The sequence below is a fragment of the Mycteria americana genome, chromosome 9, assembly GCF_035582795.1.
Source record: "Mycteria americana isolate JAX WOST 10 ecotype Jacksonville Zoo and Gardens chromosome 9, USCA_MyAme_1.0, whole genome shotgun sequence".
Taxonomy (NCBI): Eukaryota; Metazoa; Chordata; class Aves; order Ciconiiformes; family Ciconiidae; genus Mycteria; species Mycteria americana.
The window spans coordinates 16,142,722-16,157,219 of NC_134373.1; the positions used below are offsets into that span (position 1 = coordinate 16,142,722).

At 37.0% G+C, this 14,498-nt stretch overlaps 1 protein-coding gene across 6 annotated transcripts in view; it reads right to left on the reverse strand.

Annotated features, from left to right (window-relative positions):
- The window catches only part of NBEAL1 (neurobeachin like 1), an 89,260-nt gene that overhangs the window by 61,897 nt on the left and 12,865 nt on the right, over positions 1 to 14,498 (reverse strand). For all 6 annotated transcript variants that reach the window (XR_012777075.1, XM_075511623.1, XM_075511621.1 and 3 more), the window contains 4 exons: positions 8,229 to 8,320; positions 2,833 to 2,994; positions 1,391 to 1,472; positions 1,072 to 1,199 (listed from right to left, as the gene is read on the reverse strand). Coding sequence is in view for 5 of the 6 variants with exons in the window: in XM_075511623.1 (XP_075367738.1) it covers positions 1,072 to 1,199; positions 1,391 to 1,472; positions 2,833 to 2,994; positions 8,229 to 8,320 (464 nt within the window). In the remaining variant the exon portion in view is untranslated. The remainder of the gene's footprint in view (positions 1 to 1,071; positions 1,200 to 1,390; positions 1,473 to 2,832; positions 2,995 to 8,228; positions 8,321 to 14,498) is intronic.

Below are 14,498 nucleotides of genomic sequence, written 5' to 3' on the forward strand. Positions count from 1 at the left end.
GGCTATTAAAGGAGAACTGTACATGAAAAAGATCTCACAGAAATTTATCGGAGGTATCTGAAGAGCCAGTCATAGCAGATAAAGTGAATCACTAGCAGTTTCAAAGAACAGGGCCTGTGCCACAGTTTTCTTTGTGACTACTCCAGGAATTGGGGAATCAGAGTCTAACTATGATGTTGAAACCCACAGAGCAGATTTCTCTAGACTTTATGCAACTTAATAATGAAACAAACCCACATCTTCAGTTTCCTTGATTTTACGTGTGTGTTGTTTAGCCTGGAGAAAAGGAGGCTCAGGGGAGACCTTATCGCTCTCTACAACTACCTGAAAGGAGGTTGTAGCGAGGTGGGTGTCTGTCTCTTCTCCCAGGTAACAAGCAATAGGAGAAGAGGAAATGGCCTCAAGTTGCACCAAGGGAGGTTTAGATTGGATATTAGTAAAAATTTCTTCACTGAAAGGGTTGTCAAGCATTGGAACAGGCTGCCCAGGAATGTGGTGGAGTCAACCATCCCTGGATGTAGTTAAAAGACATGTAGATGTGGTGCTTTGGGACATGGTTTAGTGGTGGACTTGGCAGTGCTAGGTTAATGGCTGGACTTGATGATCTTAAAGGTCTTTTCCAACCTAAATGATTCTATGACAGAAATTAAGCATCTCGGAAAGCCCATTTCCTGGCTCTGTACACTTCCCACCTTTCAAAAAGCCTCACAACTCAGCTTCCCACCAAATGGAACAGGATATATTAGTACTCTGACACCTTTGGTGGCAATGAAGTTCAGTTTCAAGCACACCTGCTTCATGATGTTAATTTTGGTAGAAAAACTATTTCATTAATGCTATTCTAAAGAGTGTATCTTCGGGGGGAAAAAAAAAACCTGAAGCACCGTGTCAAGTGCTCAAGGCTATCAATTCTAATAGTTGTAAAATGGAACAGCAGAAAATATACATGTAACTACTTTTTATTTTAGTTTGACATCAGGCAGCAGTAGTTCTGTCAGAAACTTTACATATTGTTTATGTAAAGTTATCATAAACCACAGTATTTATAATCCTGTCCTAGTCCACACATACCCTGCAATTCGCTGCCTCCAGTTTCGATATGGATCGTAGAGACTTTCACAAAAAGCCAATGCATGTCTCACAAATTCTTCTATGGGGGTCTGATCTGCCACTTCTTTTTCTTTTGTTTTGCTTTTCAACTGAGGAAAAAAAGGAAGCTGTGGTCAGAATATTTCTAGAAGTTGAAAAGTACTCTTGATCTCTTCCAGAACAGTTCTGAGCCCACAAATTGTTCCCCACACAACACTATTATTGAAAAAACATATCACATAAGCAGGAGCAGGAAGTATCAGATGGCAAAAATAACACATGAGAATTCTTAACCACATACCTGTTGAATGTATAACGTAGTCATGGTGATAACATGATTAATGTATGAACACATCCCAATCTCCTCCACATTAGCCAAATTTCTATGAAGACAACATAAAAACCACAGAAATGTACACAGTGTACCATTTGAGGATAGTTCAAACAATGTTTGTTTTAGCATTTTGTCTATAATCATGCAAAAGTATATCAGCATTTCAAAAATACTCTCCAGAAGACTGCATGTACTCAAATGTTTATTTCTGTCACAGTAACAGAGCTCACAAGTTTTCTTCTAACAAGAAGGAAAAGAAAGGCCCGGGTCACTCTGCTGTAGGCCAATTCTATCTGGAATTTGGGGTTTCAGAGGTTAAGCAGATTCCCAGGACATTCTAAATAGAAAGCTCAGAAATGGCATCTGATAACAAAGACAATAACTTCCATTTCTCTCATATTACTAGCGCATACACTTCCTAAAACTTTAGCAAACATATTACCTAGAAGCATTTATTAACTTTAAATTCTCCCAATGAAAACAAACATCTAATAAATTATTTTAGAACATAAATAAATCAACAGCAACAAAGAAATAGCATGCACATATTATTTCTCAGTCTTGAAGACAAGTCACAAAGATCAGATACCAGAGTGATGACATAAGGAGAATTTTTCAGCAATTAAATAAGACTGACAACAGTTTGTAATTCAGAAACATTACCACCATCTACTCAGGTTATATTTAATATTCCGGGATACTTAAACACTGCCCTACAGCCCTTTGTATTGTTTCAGGGGTAAGGAGAGCCAAAGGACTCAAAAAAAGGTACTTTAAATACTCCTCAGAAAAGGAAATTCCCTATTATGTTTTATCCTCTTCTTCCCTTAATGCAGTTTACAATAGAAGACTGAAGAAATAGTGAGGACTAGATCCCTAACAACAGTTTATTCACCTGCTTCAAAAGCATTACAAAATAAGGCATCAGTTTCAGAAGGGAGCCAGTTGCATTAATAGTGTAATAAGTCAGTTTCCTAAGCTGTTTATGGAATTATAAGCATGTGAAGAATGTGAAACAGTTCTTCCTGTACAATTCTCTCTCAAGTTATTTCATATCCAATACCTGTTAGAGTGTGCTTTTTCTTTTAAAAGTATTTCTTATATCAGGTACACCATATCTTGAATTCCCATAGATATATTTTATGTAATTACAAGGAATTTAGTGTTTAGTCCCCTTCTATTCCATTTCTCATGGAAAATATTATTGCTAAGATGATTGCATTGCTCCCCTCTCTCTCTCTTATTCCCTCTTCCTTTATTTTGAAGATTGTGAGAAGTGGCATTTCTCTGTTTCTACTGGAAAGTGTCAAATCACATTGTACCAGGCATTAGAATCTATATTTATAGGCTGCATCAAGATTTCTTAAACAAAACAATAACCTTGCTGAGGTAACAATCAGAACAAATACCTGCAAAGGATGATAAAGAACTTCACAAGTAAAAGTGACAGAGCCTGCTGCTGCTCTTCTAGGCCATCTGACATTTTCTGGACACACTGCAGCAGCTGGAGCCTGAGGACCTGAAGAATGTTATCAGGAAGCAGTGATATTCCTGGAGGAATGTCATCCACCCTAAAGAGAAAAACCACACACGAAATTGTTAATCATGCAAATGACATAATACCAATCGATTTCAATGTGCTCGTGTAGTGTTCCAATAAACCTCTGTAAGAAAGGTTACTGAACTGCTGGCTCACAAACACTTTCTAATGAACCACAAAGAAATGCCTGGTGGCAATTTGCGAGCTTGAGCTTCCTTTTCCCCAGCAATGAACTGCATTGAAAAAAAAGTGTTAAAAATTCATTAAGTGGATTCCTAAATGCTCCTCCATGCAATGATCTGCCTTAATTGCCACAGAGAATTTGCATGATCTTCAGCAGGTAAATGGGTGGCCTGGGAACTCCCTATATAAGGAAAGGGATGGCCACAATGGAATGAAACATGAAAACTAAACACAAGGGGAACATTTTCAACTTTCTACGGAAGACTAAAAGTGTCCAAATAAATGAGACGCCAATTATTAAATAGTTATTGAAGCCTAGTTGGTATTCATCCACAGTGAACCTCATGTCTTTCTTACATGAATTATAAAAAGCCATGCAAAATAAGATTAAATACAAAAAGAAAGCTGTACACAATAAGATTTAAAAAAGGAAGACTTGAAAATCAGGGTCTCAATGTACAGGAAAGGGAGATCTCAAAAATCCATCTGACTCTTGGCACACTGATTTTGCATGAAAAGTTGACCCATCCTTATTAGTTGCTGGATATCATTAACCCAGCAAATAGGTTTGTTCTGCTATCTAATTATTTTTAGAAGACAAAAGGAGACTGTTGTGTTGGTGTTAAATGTAACAACTCTACCAAGGCCAGACATGGCCCTGAAGAACATTAGGTACTCTTGCCTATTGTTTTTGCTAAACTGAAACATTTTTAGAAATACACCAGTGAGAACCAAAAGAAGAAGGGGGGGTGGGGGTGGGAAATCACAAATAAAACCAGTAGCTAAGCTCCAGGAACAGCCATATAAAAACCCATTTCAGCAACAGTATAGAAATATATAGATGTGTTAGAACATTCTCTGGGATGAAGACTGTTTATCCACTGTTGCACATGCCAAAGGGAGTTTGTCTTTGGCATCAGCTGTTTACCCTGACATGTTCTCTATGAACTCTGCACAGGAAAAGAAAGACACAAGCAAGAGCCTTACAGCTTACAAAAGCCTTCAACATGGCCAAAGCCAGGGGGAAAATTACAGCAAACAAAAAACTCAGCTAGCTCAAAAGCTCACTGACATTTGCATACATACATCTGTGTAAGAATAAGCATCAAAGTGTGGAGAAATGCAATGACTGACACTAACCACTGTGATACTGATTATTTGAGGGAAATGGGGAACAATACATTGTTTAGCTTCTAAAGTTGAAAAGGAAGCCTATATAAAAGGGAAAAACTTGAGACCCAATTTAGTAAAACAACTGGACAGGTGTGAGTGACAGCAAGCTCCCATATCCTAGAAAACAAGTGTTAACCTATATGTATACAGAGGACCAAATACCGTTCAGTCCCTTGCCTCTGTGAAGAGTTCTGCAATTTGCTTTTCAGATCATGGGATTCAGAATCTCAAGGGATTCAGAAAGTTTTAACACAACCTTTATAGGACCTAGGCTCTAAACTGATAGAGACACTAACCACAAAACTGAGAGCAACTGCTTTTTTCCAACACAACTGCTTAATTTCTGTGATAGCAGCTTCACCCCCCAAGATGCCAGCAGATCCATACTGCCTGGGACTATAAGCATGGCTCTTCATAATCTGATAACTCACCATCTCTGCATTAAAAGACCATAATTTTTGACAGCTGAAATCATATATCCAGAAGTATTTCCCTAAAACGGCCAAGTCTTTTTCAATAAGATCATAAAATGCTTTACAAGAGAGCAAACAGCATACCCTTCATGCCTCATGTCCCAAAGAATGTTTTCTCTGCCAGAGCTGCCTGTCCGTGCTATTGCACAACCCATGAGAATTTACTGCCTTATGTGAGACTGGCACAAGAAATACTAATCAGGATTACTCAAACTGAATATACTATAGAGTACATATATAAATATAAATATTTATAAATACTCAAACTTCTTTTCACCCCAGAGCAAACTACTACTACATCACCACAAAAATCTAAAACTTAAATTTGTGGACACATAGTATCAATTTTTTCCCCAACAAGACTAGCTGTGTAAACTAAGTATTCCAAAAGGGGGGGAGATGGGGGGAATAAAAAATTATACCTTAACTGACATTCTTATTTGACTGCTGGTACCCTACCTCAAAAATACAAGAAAGACCTTGACACATTTGGGTTCTTTAAATTTCTAATTTTCTTGCATTACATTAACATGGCTATGCAGCAATATAAACCGCCATCTCAGGTGTATGAAAGGAAGTTAAACTAGTCACTAAATTGTATTCACCTGTTACAGCTCAAACTCACACACTGGGACTTTAACCTCTCCTCTGCCAGTGGTAAGCACTTTGGAACAAAGTACTGTAGAAAACCAGGCTTTACTTTTCAACAACCATGAAACCATGTAATCAGCATTCCTATCATGAATTCCTGCATCATTTTTATGTGGGTTTGAAGTCAGTAAGTTAACAAAGTACAGTTTCTATGGTACTTTGCATGAGCTTCCTTTAAGCTGCTTTGCTCAAGATCATGCAAACCACAAGCAGAAAAAGAGCATGATAACGCTCTGGAGGCCTTTGTTGTTTCTGAAGTATTAAACCAAATAATTCCTCTCCTTCGAAGAGGAGAAAAAAACCTCCCACCAGCTGGTAAATATTTTATCCTTTTCACAGTAAATACATATGAGATGAATAAATGTTTTCAGGGAAAGAATAGACAGGTGCACTAATCTTTTGTTCACAAAGCCATCATCATAGCTATTTTCACCTTTTCAGTAAAATCATTGAAAACACCATTAATGAACCATTTCACTTAAAAATATAGGGTAGATGCACAAAGATGGAGGTAGAACTGAAGCTGTATAAGCCTATAAGCTGCATAAGTGTATAAGCTCTACTTATACAGTCAAATCATACCACTGGATACACTCATCCTCTATATTTAGAGATTTCCTAATTTTGCATTAGGTAGCATCTTTCAGATTTCCAAAGCAGCTTTCAGGAAATTATATATTTTAATTTACAGAAGAAATACTCTTATTGGTTAAATCAGTAAGTGACAGCACCAATTAAGAGCCCTTCTTTCAGGAAAAAAAAAACCAAACCACTAATAGTTTCATTACATTTCTCAAGTGGTGTTCTCTAAAAAAAACCCCACATATGTTTTACATCAACACAAAACTTCATGCCTGTCTTCCAAAAGGTTAGTTTTGCCCAGCAATCTGTACGAGCTTTATTCTCCCTACAGTTTCTCATTATTTCCCAGCATTTGCCCTTCAGTACATAAGGTCTTCCAGGCATATAGCTGTAAAGGACACCAAGATTTACATAAGAGGGGAAAAAAAAAAAAAGTATTAGTCCACTCACTTTCTCATTTTCACTAGCATCATATATTATTTCCAAGACCAAAAGACAGAATTAGTTATTTAATAAGCAGCTCCAGTAAAAAAAGTTGAGTCCACAGGGTCCTATGGCCCTAAGAGAAGAGTTACTGGAAATCAGCATTTGGTGGTTCCACACTGACCTACTTGGTTTTTTGCAGGCTCAGTAGTATCAGTTCCACAATGTAAATGCCTGCAATATAAATTGACAAACCCCAGAAAGATGCCGCTTTTCACTTGCGTGATTATCTCACAAATCCAAATAAAGGCAGAAACTGCAATTCTTTGTTAATTCTAGTATCTGCTCTCAAACACTGTAATTTTTAATACAGCCATCAAAGCACAGGAATGATCTGCCTTCATCTCTATGTTGTTTTGATACATTTTCTCTGCATCCGTTACACAAATGAGTCTAAATCCACATAGGCCTATTCTTCCAGACTAAATCACTATCCCTGTCATTAACCTCAGAAAAATACACTATTTTTATGCTCACAAAGCCATCATTTAGCACAACGAGGATGCTGCTATTGTTCTGCACAACTAGCTTCATGTTTTTTCCTGAACTAAACACAGCAAGATGCATTTTTGACACTGCAAAGAAAACAGATCTTCTGAAAGAGCACAGAATTAATTTGAAGGTCTTGCTTATTAGTAATTGCACTATGTATTTTGCATTCATATAGGCATTATGAGGAAAATTTTAATACAAAGAGCCAAGAAGCCCAGTTTTTATCTACTGAGATCCAGTTGCAGCATTCTTCATTTCCTTGTAACAGTACAGGCTATCACTTACACTTCAAACAGGATCTGATCCAAAGCCCATTAAAGAATTTCCATTGATTTCAACAGGGCTTGGACTGCAGCCATCATTCAGGGAGAGCCATTCTTTGCATTCAAACACCACTAGCAGTATCAGCTACAATAGTGACACCAGTTCTCACGATTTCTGAATCCTGTAACATTTGTTTTTTCTTAAAACCCTTAGTTCACGCAAGCATCTCAAAAGCAAGAGAAAACATCCAATGCCCCAAGTTTCTATTCCTCATTTGCAAAGTTAGTCTTGAAAACACAATCCTTAGAACACAGCAGACAAATTCGAAATACTAAATATGGAACTCTGACATTAGACTTCAGTACCACCTCATGATTATATCTGAGAACTTGGGGTCAGCAACATGAGTGAAGTCAGCAATACTCTTGCCCTGAACTGCAGTCTTCACGGATGCAAATAAATCACTTAAAAATTAAAATACGCACAAATGATAGACTTTAAAAAGGTTTTCAGCCAAGATATCCAAATCTTTCATTAAGCATTTCATCTCATCCTTAATCTTAAAGCAAGCCCTAAAATAAAATTACAAAACTCTTTACCTACATCTCACTTATCTTCAGTCACTGCTGATACAGATACCAAGCACTAATACTGACTAACACCACTTCATATGCAACATTTAATGAATACTTATTCAAAAAATACACAAGGAATAATGATTATGTTTCTACAAGCAAGAACAAGTGAATACTCATGCCATTTCCTGATACAATGCAAATACCAGTATTTGCCTAGTTTCATCATTCCCAAACCAACTTGACCTTCAAAAGAATGGGAGTGCCACTCAACAACTAAAAATCTTTCTTTTGTTTAAAGGCAGTATTGCCATTGAATAAGACTGGGCTCTCAGCCAGGTCTGTTTCAGATATCAAACAAAGATGAACAGGTCTGCAATTCTACATACCTAGTTGGCAGCTTATCAAAGTCCACATCCAGAAACTGTTCATAGCTAGAAACAAAACTATCCAACCAGAGCTTCAAGTAATCTGGATCTTTCTGTAAAAAAGAAGAGAACATTAGGCAATATTACACTCAAGGTCATCCGTCAACAACTTTGTAGTACTAACTTCTTCAATGGAAAGCTTTTCTTTAATGCATTTTAACTGGGAAAAAAAGGAGGGAATACGCAGATTTTTAGAACTAAAATAAAAAAAAGTGTCCTTTGAAATTCTCAGCCATGTTGTGCTGATGTGATATTCCTGCTTTATTCATTAGTGCATATGTTTCCATTTCCTGGTACGAATGCCAACCAAAGCATTTTAGCTTCTCCCTCCACCAACAATCTTTACTTACTCTCCAGAGTAACACATATCAGCTTTACAAAATTACTAGTATATTCTAGTCTTGATAGCATAGACATTAGTACACAACACTCTCTATGGCTTATAAAATTAAATAAGAACTCCAACAACAATCCTAATCACAAAATAATTTGCTTTTTGCTTCTTTCATTGATCAATATGGCAGCTAGCAGCAGATTAGAGCCAGCTGAAGTGTTCCAAGAGACAATGCAGAGCCTGTGACTTGTGTACTAGATATCTATAAAACAGACAGGAATTTAAATTTAGGCTTCCTACTTGTTATTAGTAGAGCACACAGACCCTGTTCATGACCAGCAGTTCCTCAGGGCTGGGTACTGTACCAGCAGGGACGACAGATACTAGAACTCCACAAACCACCATAGGAAAATTCTGTCAAAATATGCCATGTGAGATAGTCTCACTTTAGAAGTCAAGCTGCTTAATTTTCAAAAGCAAGCTGCCACACCATAGCTATCATATTCCTCCACCAGGACTGTACAGTCATGTCCATTAGTACACATCCATGCAGTCCCATACTCTATGTTATAAATAATATTTTTAAAATAACTTTAAAATATTTGCCAAAAGTATTACAGATTTTAAATTATTTCTAAATCTACTCCATAATTTATAAAATTTTGCAAAAGTTTTAAACTTTTTTGTTAATCCTTCTCTTTTCCCTTTTCTGTACCTCCTCCCTTTTGCTTGTTGCCTTTATATTACCACAGATGTTCCCAAATAACAGATTATTTCCCTGCAGTGTTAAGCCAAGAAGCAATCTGTGAATAACTCTAACACACACAGTATTCTGTAAGAGAAAGTCACCAAGAAAGACTGACATACAGAGTCCTGTCAGTGCAAAATAGCTACCTACAAAAGAGCCTCTCAGGGGCAGGGGGAACAACAACAGACTAAAATAAAAATGGAAATCCAGAATCTAAAGTGCTGCAAAGCTCTTCTCAGAGCATCTTTCCACAGCAAGTACAGGAGTTATAAAGCATGGGAATCCCCTTCTTATTCTAGACTTTACCCTTCCCCGTACCCCCAAAGACGCCTCTAACTCAAGCAAGAAGTGTCAGAATTTACTTTACTATCACTATTAATTATATATGAAATGTGTTCAGATACTGTGACAACAGGTGCCAAATAAAACCCTCAGCTAGACACATATCTTACCTGATTATTTGCTTCCACTGCCTTTACTGCATTTTCTTGTTCATTTTTCCTACTTGTCTTATTTCCCCTTCTTCCACTTCATTCCTAATCTCTCCCTCCTTCATAGCCTTTCTTCTCCTCATCTCTGCTTGTAATCCCCTTTCAATGGTTTTTTTTAAGTCATCACTCCTTTTCTTTTTCTGTTAAAAATTTGTCAAAAAAGTATTATGTCCTTAAAGTGCCTTGTCCTCATGTTTAATACGCACTGAACTACCAAACAGTTATCTTAAACACACACCTATTAATTGTCCTCAAGATGAAACTGCAACATACAGAATGAAGGAAGCTGTTGAGATAAAGAATAAATTCAAGGTTTCCAAGCTACTGGTTTAAGCTGTAGAGGTTGACAGATTAGCTCAGCCAGGTGAGTATAGAATATACATTTCTCAGGTTCAGAGATCAAACACCGTGAAAATCAAACCAAAAGATCAGCAAGAAGTAAAACTTGCTAATATCCTAAAAGAATGAGCTAGAAGTAGCAGAAGATGCTGTCTTCAGACATTATGGCTTTTTAAAAATGTTCGCATATTTAAAGCTTTAACTTTCTTGTAATTCACAGCAAGTTATTTTAGCCACATGCAAGCTATCTCACAGGATCATAAAGATGAGGAAAACCAGGATATGATTTTAGCAATTACAATATGGCTTACACTACAAAGCAATAGCATCCATGGCAAAGTAACCAACAGAAACTTTGCCGTATGCACGTGTCCATGCCTCTAATGATAATGCCCATGCGTGTGCAAAAACTATTTGACATGAACCTATTTGACTTTTTTTCCTGTTGAACTAACTGCTTTGTTTCTTCTTGGATGAGCAAGTTCTCCTTGAAATATAACATGAATTACTAAATTGATTCTATTCGTATTCCAAAATTAAAATTGTTTGTTGACACGGCTGAGGCTCATCGCTAGTTGTTGACAGTAAACTTTTGTAAGAAAACTCAGTTTTTCTTGGTCATATACCATGAAGGAAGCTGTGCAAATAATGTCATTATCTGACTTAAAATTGCTTTAACAAAAGGTTATGGATGAGAGAAGGAGAAGGGGAGGACAAAAGACAAAATTAGATTAAATGTCTGCTCCTTTTTAATGATATAGCCTAAATCAGCTTCAAGCTTAAGATTAAATTAAACCTCTTTATCCTTAAACTATAATGCTTTTGCAAGGCTATCAGTGCAGACTAGCAGTAAGAGAGAACATCAGCAGACAAAACATGCAAGAAAACGCAATTATGTAGATGACAAGAGTAGGCCACAGATGTTATAAAAGGCCAAAAGTTTTTGCTGACCTGTAGTGCACATACTGCTTAATTCACTTTGCCACCAAAACTCCTCCCAATTCTGGTAAAAACCAAGAACTGCAGTACTGTTTGATCATTACCTGCAGCACACTATTTAACCCAACTCCCTTCTACCTCAGTCCCCTGCCAGCCAATTAATTATATTTATTATTATTACAAGTTATTAAAATAATCAACTTTTCTATCAAAATACCAGGTAACACTACTGGTATGTGCAAGTGGAAAATAGGTTATACAATAGCTGACTCAGAATGAGTCAAATCTAGAGATTTCCATCCAGGCAATAGCACTAACTCAACACCACTTGGGGAGGGGGGGGCGGTCAAGGCAAAAAAGTAAACGAGATCACTTAGCCACATAAGAAACACTAAGAAATAAATATCCATTATAAACCACCTAATAGAAGTATGCCACCTTTCCAGAACAGAACGAAAATGAAGACTTAGAATGATTAACATCACTCCAGGAAAAAGTGACCCATATTTAACAGTTTTGCTACAAATTAAGACATATAAGTTATTTCAAACATGTTAGAAACAGAAGTTAAAAACAGCTTTCAAACTTTGAATCTGGCCCAGGTTTTCCTTTTTCTTTATTAGCAGCAATCAGACCAGACCCCATGCACCAGTCACCTGTTGAAAGCTCCAAGAAATCTAAATTTTACTGAAGCAGTTTTAAGAAAGGAAACTTACGATGGTAAACATTACCCATGGCAAAGTACACAAAAATGTCCATTCCTAAAACATAGCTAAATACATACCTTTCTGAAGACCAGCCTACATGTTTCAAATGCATCTTATATTTTCCCAAACCAGAAGTGTGATTGTTTAGGAGAAAAATTGTCTTTTTACATTGGTTTAAAAATTCTAATTTCATAATAAAACCAGACAGTAGTAATGGCTATCAGCTGCTTCCTGTGCACCATGTACACTGTAATTATCCTACCCAGCATCTTTATCTTGAACTGAACTTTTTTTGGATGTCACCTGCTGCCACTTAATCTGAAGTTTAAATTCAGTGGATTTTAGAATTTATTTCTGTTGAGTTCTCTTCCCACGCACCTTTTCAACTATCCTCTGTTTTCTCATGACAGAAGTGGTAAACCACATTAACAGCAGAACACAAATTGACCTAATTTTAACATGAATACGTTTGTGTTCTTCAATGCCAGATCAACTTTCCAAGCCAGTACATGCTGCAATCTGACAAATATCTGTGTTACCACGTGGCAGAAGATCGCACCCCTTGGGTATGGCAATACTGTAGATCTGGGTTGCTACTGAGAGCAACAAATCACTGAACTGCAACCCTGGCTCCAACCAATTCACTAGAAATTGTTAGGTACTCCGTTATATCTCCAGTCCTCCTAAGGAAGTAGTATCACTTAGCCAGACCATAATAAAGCATCTTAAATACTCAGAAGCCTTATTACCAGGAAAAGCAGTGAAACCTATGGAATATATTCTCTTATTCCCCACTTTCATAATTACCCTTTTGTTGTCATTCTGTAGACAAGTAGCTGGAGGCTGTATGTCAGACAACAGCTCCAAATTGTCTTCTGTGGTGCTGGTTGAAGGTGCACCATGCTTTTAAAGCACAGCTTACAAAGCAATGTATGTTTTGATAATACACAGCAAGGACAAACTGTGATAAACCAATTTTAGATTGGTATTCTTTCCCAGCCCCGCCACACACACCCTGCAGACATGCCCTATGAGATCAGCAAGAAATGCAGAAGGAAATAATCCAACTTAAGTTAGCGATTTCTCTTCATACTGATAAACTGAAACAACCAGAGTTTTAACTATCTTAAGGGCTATCTTAAGGGTGTCATTGTAAGGATATGTGTGAACCTAAAAAAAAAAAAAAAAAAAAAAAAGTAAAAAGTCCTTTACTTCATAGCCACAAGTCTGCAGAGCCTAAGCTTAGGTTTCTGAGCTCAACATACTGTAATGAAGGCCTGTGAAACTGCTATAGCAACAATGTCATTCACCTGCAGTAATGAAAAAGTATTTTAAGCCTATTAAATCAAATGTAGCTCAGAGCACCTGAAAGTGAAAATACTTCCTTGTTCCTTCCCTTCCTTACATACTTCTGGTTTTCTTAAAAAAAACAAAAACAAAAAAAACAAACAAAACAAAACAAAACAAAACAAAAACAACCACAACAACACACCACACACACACACACCCCAAAACAAAACAAAAAAAGGCAAAACAACAAAAAAAAACCCAACACACCACCCTTTAGGCCTCCATTTTCATAAGATCCTCTCGGCACAATAATAGTTGTCATAGCTCTTTACACTTTAAAAAGAAAGACTGCCAGGCCTGTATAGGTACAGGTACCTAAAAAACAAAACAAAAGAAAACCCAACACCCAAAACCCAAACAAAACCACACCAAAAAAAACCCAAAACCCCAAAACATCCAGAAGAGGTTGTGGGGTTTTTTTTCTTTACCAACATAGTTAGTACAATGCTAGAAAGAAAAAAAGGTTGCTGAATAAAACCAGTCTACCGGTCTATAGTACGCATAGCAATACTGTGGCTAAACAGTGACAAACAATTAGCAAGTTTCCCATGAAGGCTAACATTTTATCAGTTGCAATATATATATACGAACCCCAGCAAGGCCATTCTTAGACTTGGCAGAACTGGGAAACAAGCTCTCAATGCTAACACCAACTTTAGCATTTAGCAACACTGAAACAAAGCGAATACCAGAGAGAAGGTCTAGTCTAATGCCCTTCTGACACATATGACATTCTCTAAGGCAATGAAGTGAAAAGAAACTATAAGCAAAATCTACACTAACTTGGGACAGGCTCTTGATATACTAAATTGGGACAGGCTTGGGACTGCCTCTTTGATATACTAAATCATCTAGAAATTACAATAGCTTTCTCTACTCTTCATAAAGACTGATGAAATGAATGACAAAGAAATGTCCTAATCCAGTATTTTTTTTTTTCAGTAACTAGTTCGCCTATGCAAAGTTCCTAACAAGCCAGGTAGTATTGAACTCTTACAGCTTACTCCAAGTTAAATGAAAACATGTTACACAAAACTGGCATTGAAGTCCTCCCACCTAAAGTCTTTAGACCTGCACCTGTGGAATACAGGCACATTTACCCAAGGTTTCAAATCTACATTATTTATGTATTTATATATGTGCTGCTTTTAGATTTAACAGTAACTTCCATTTCTACTAAGGCTTCAAGCAAACAGACACAACTAGAAGGGCAAAGCTCAGTACAATTTTTATAGCTACTTTCAGGAAGTATTAGTTGCTAAAAACAAAAGCTAGATCCACCCGGGGCTATTTGCAGTGTCACATTCCACGCTCTAAAGGCAA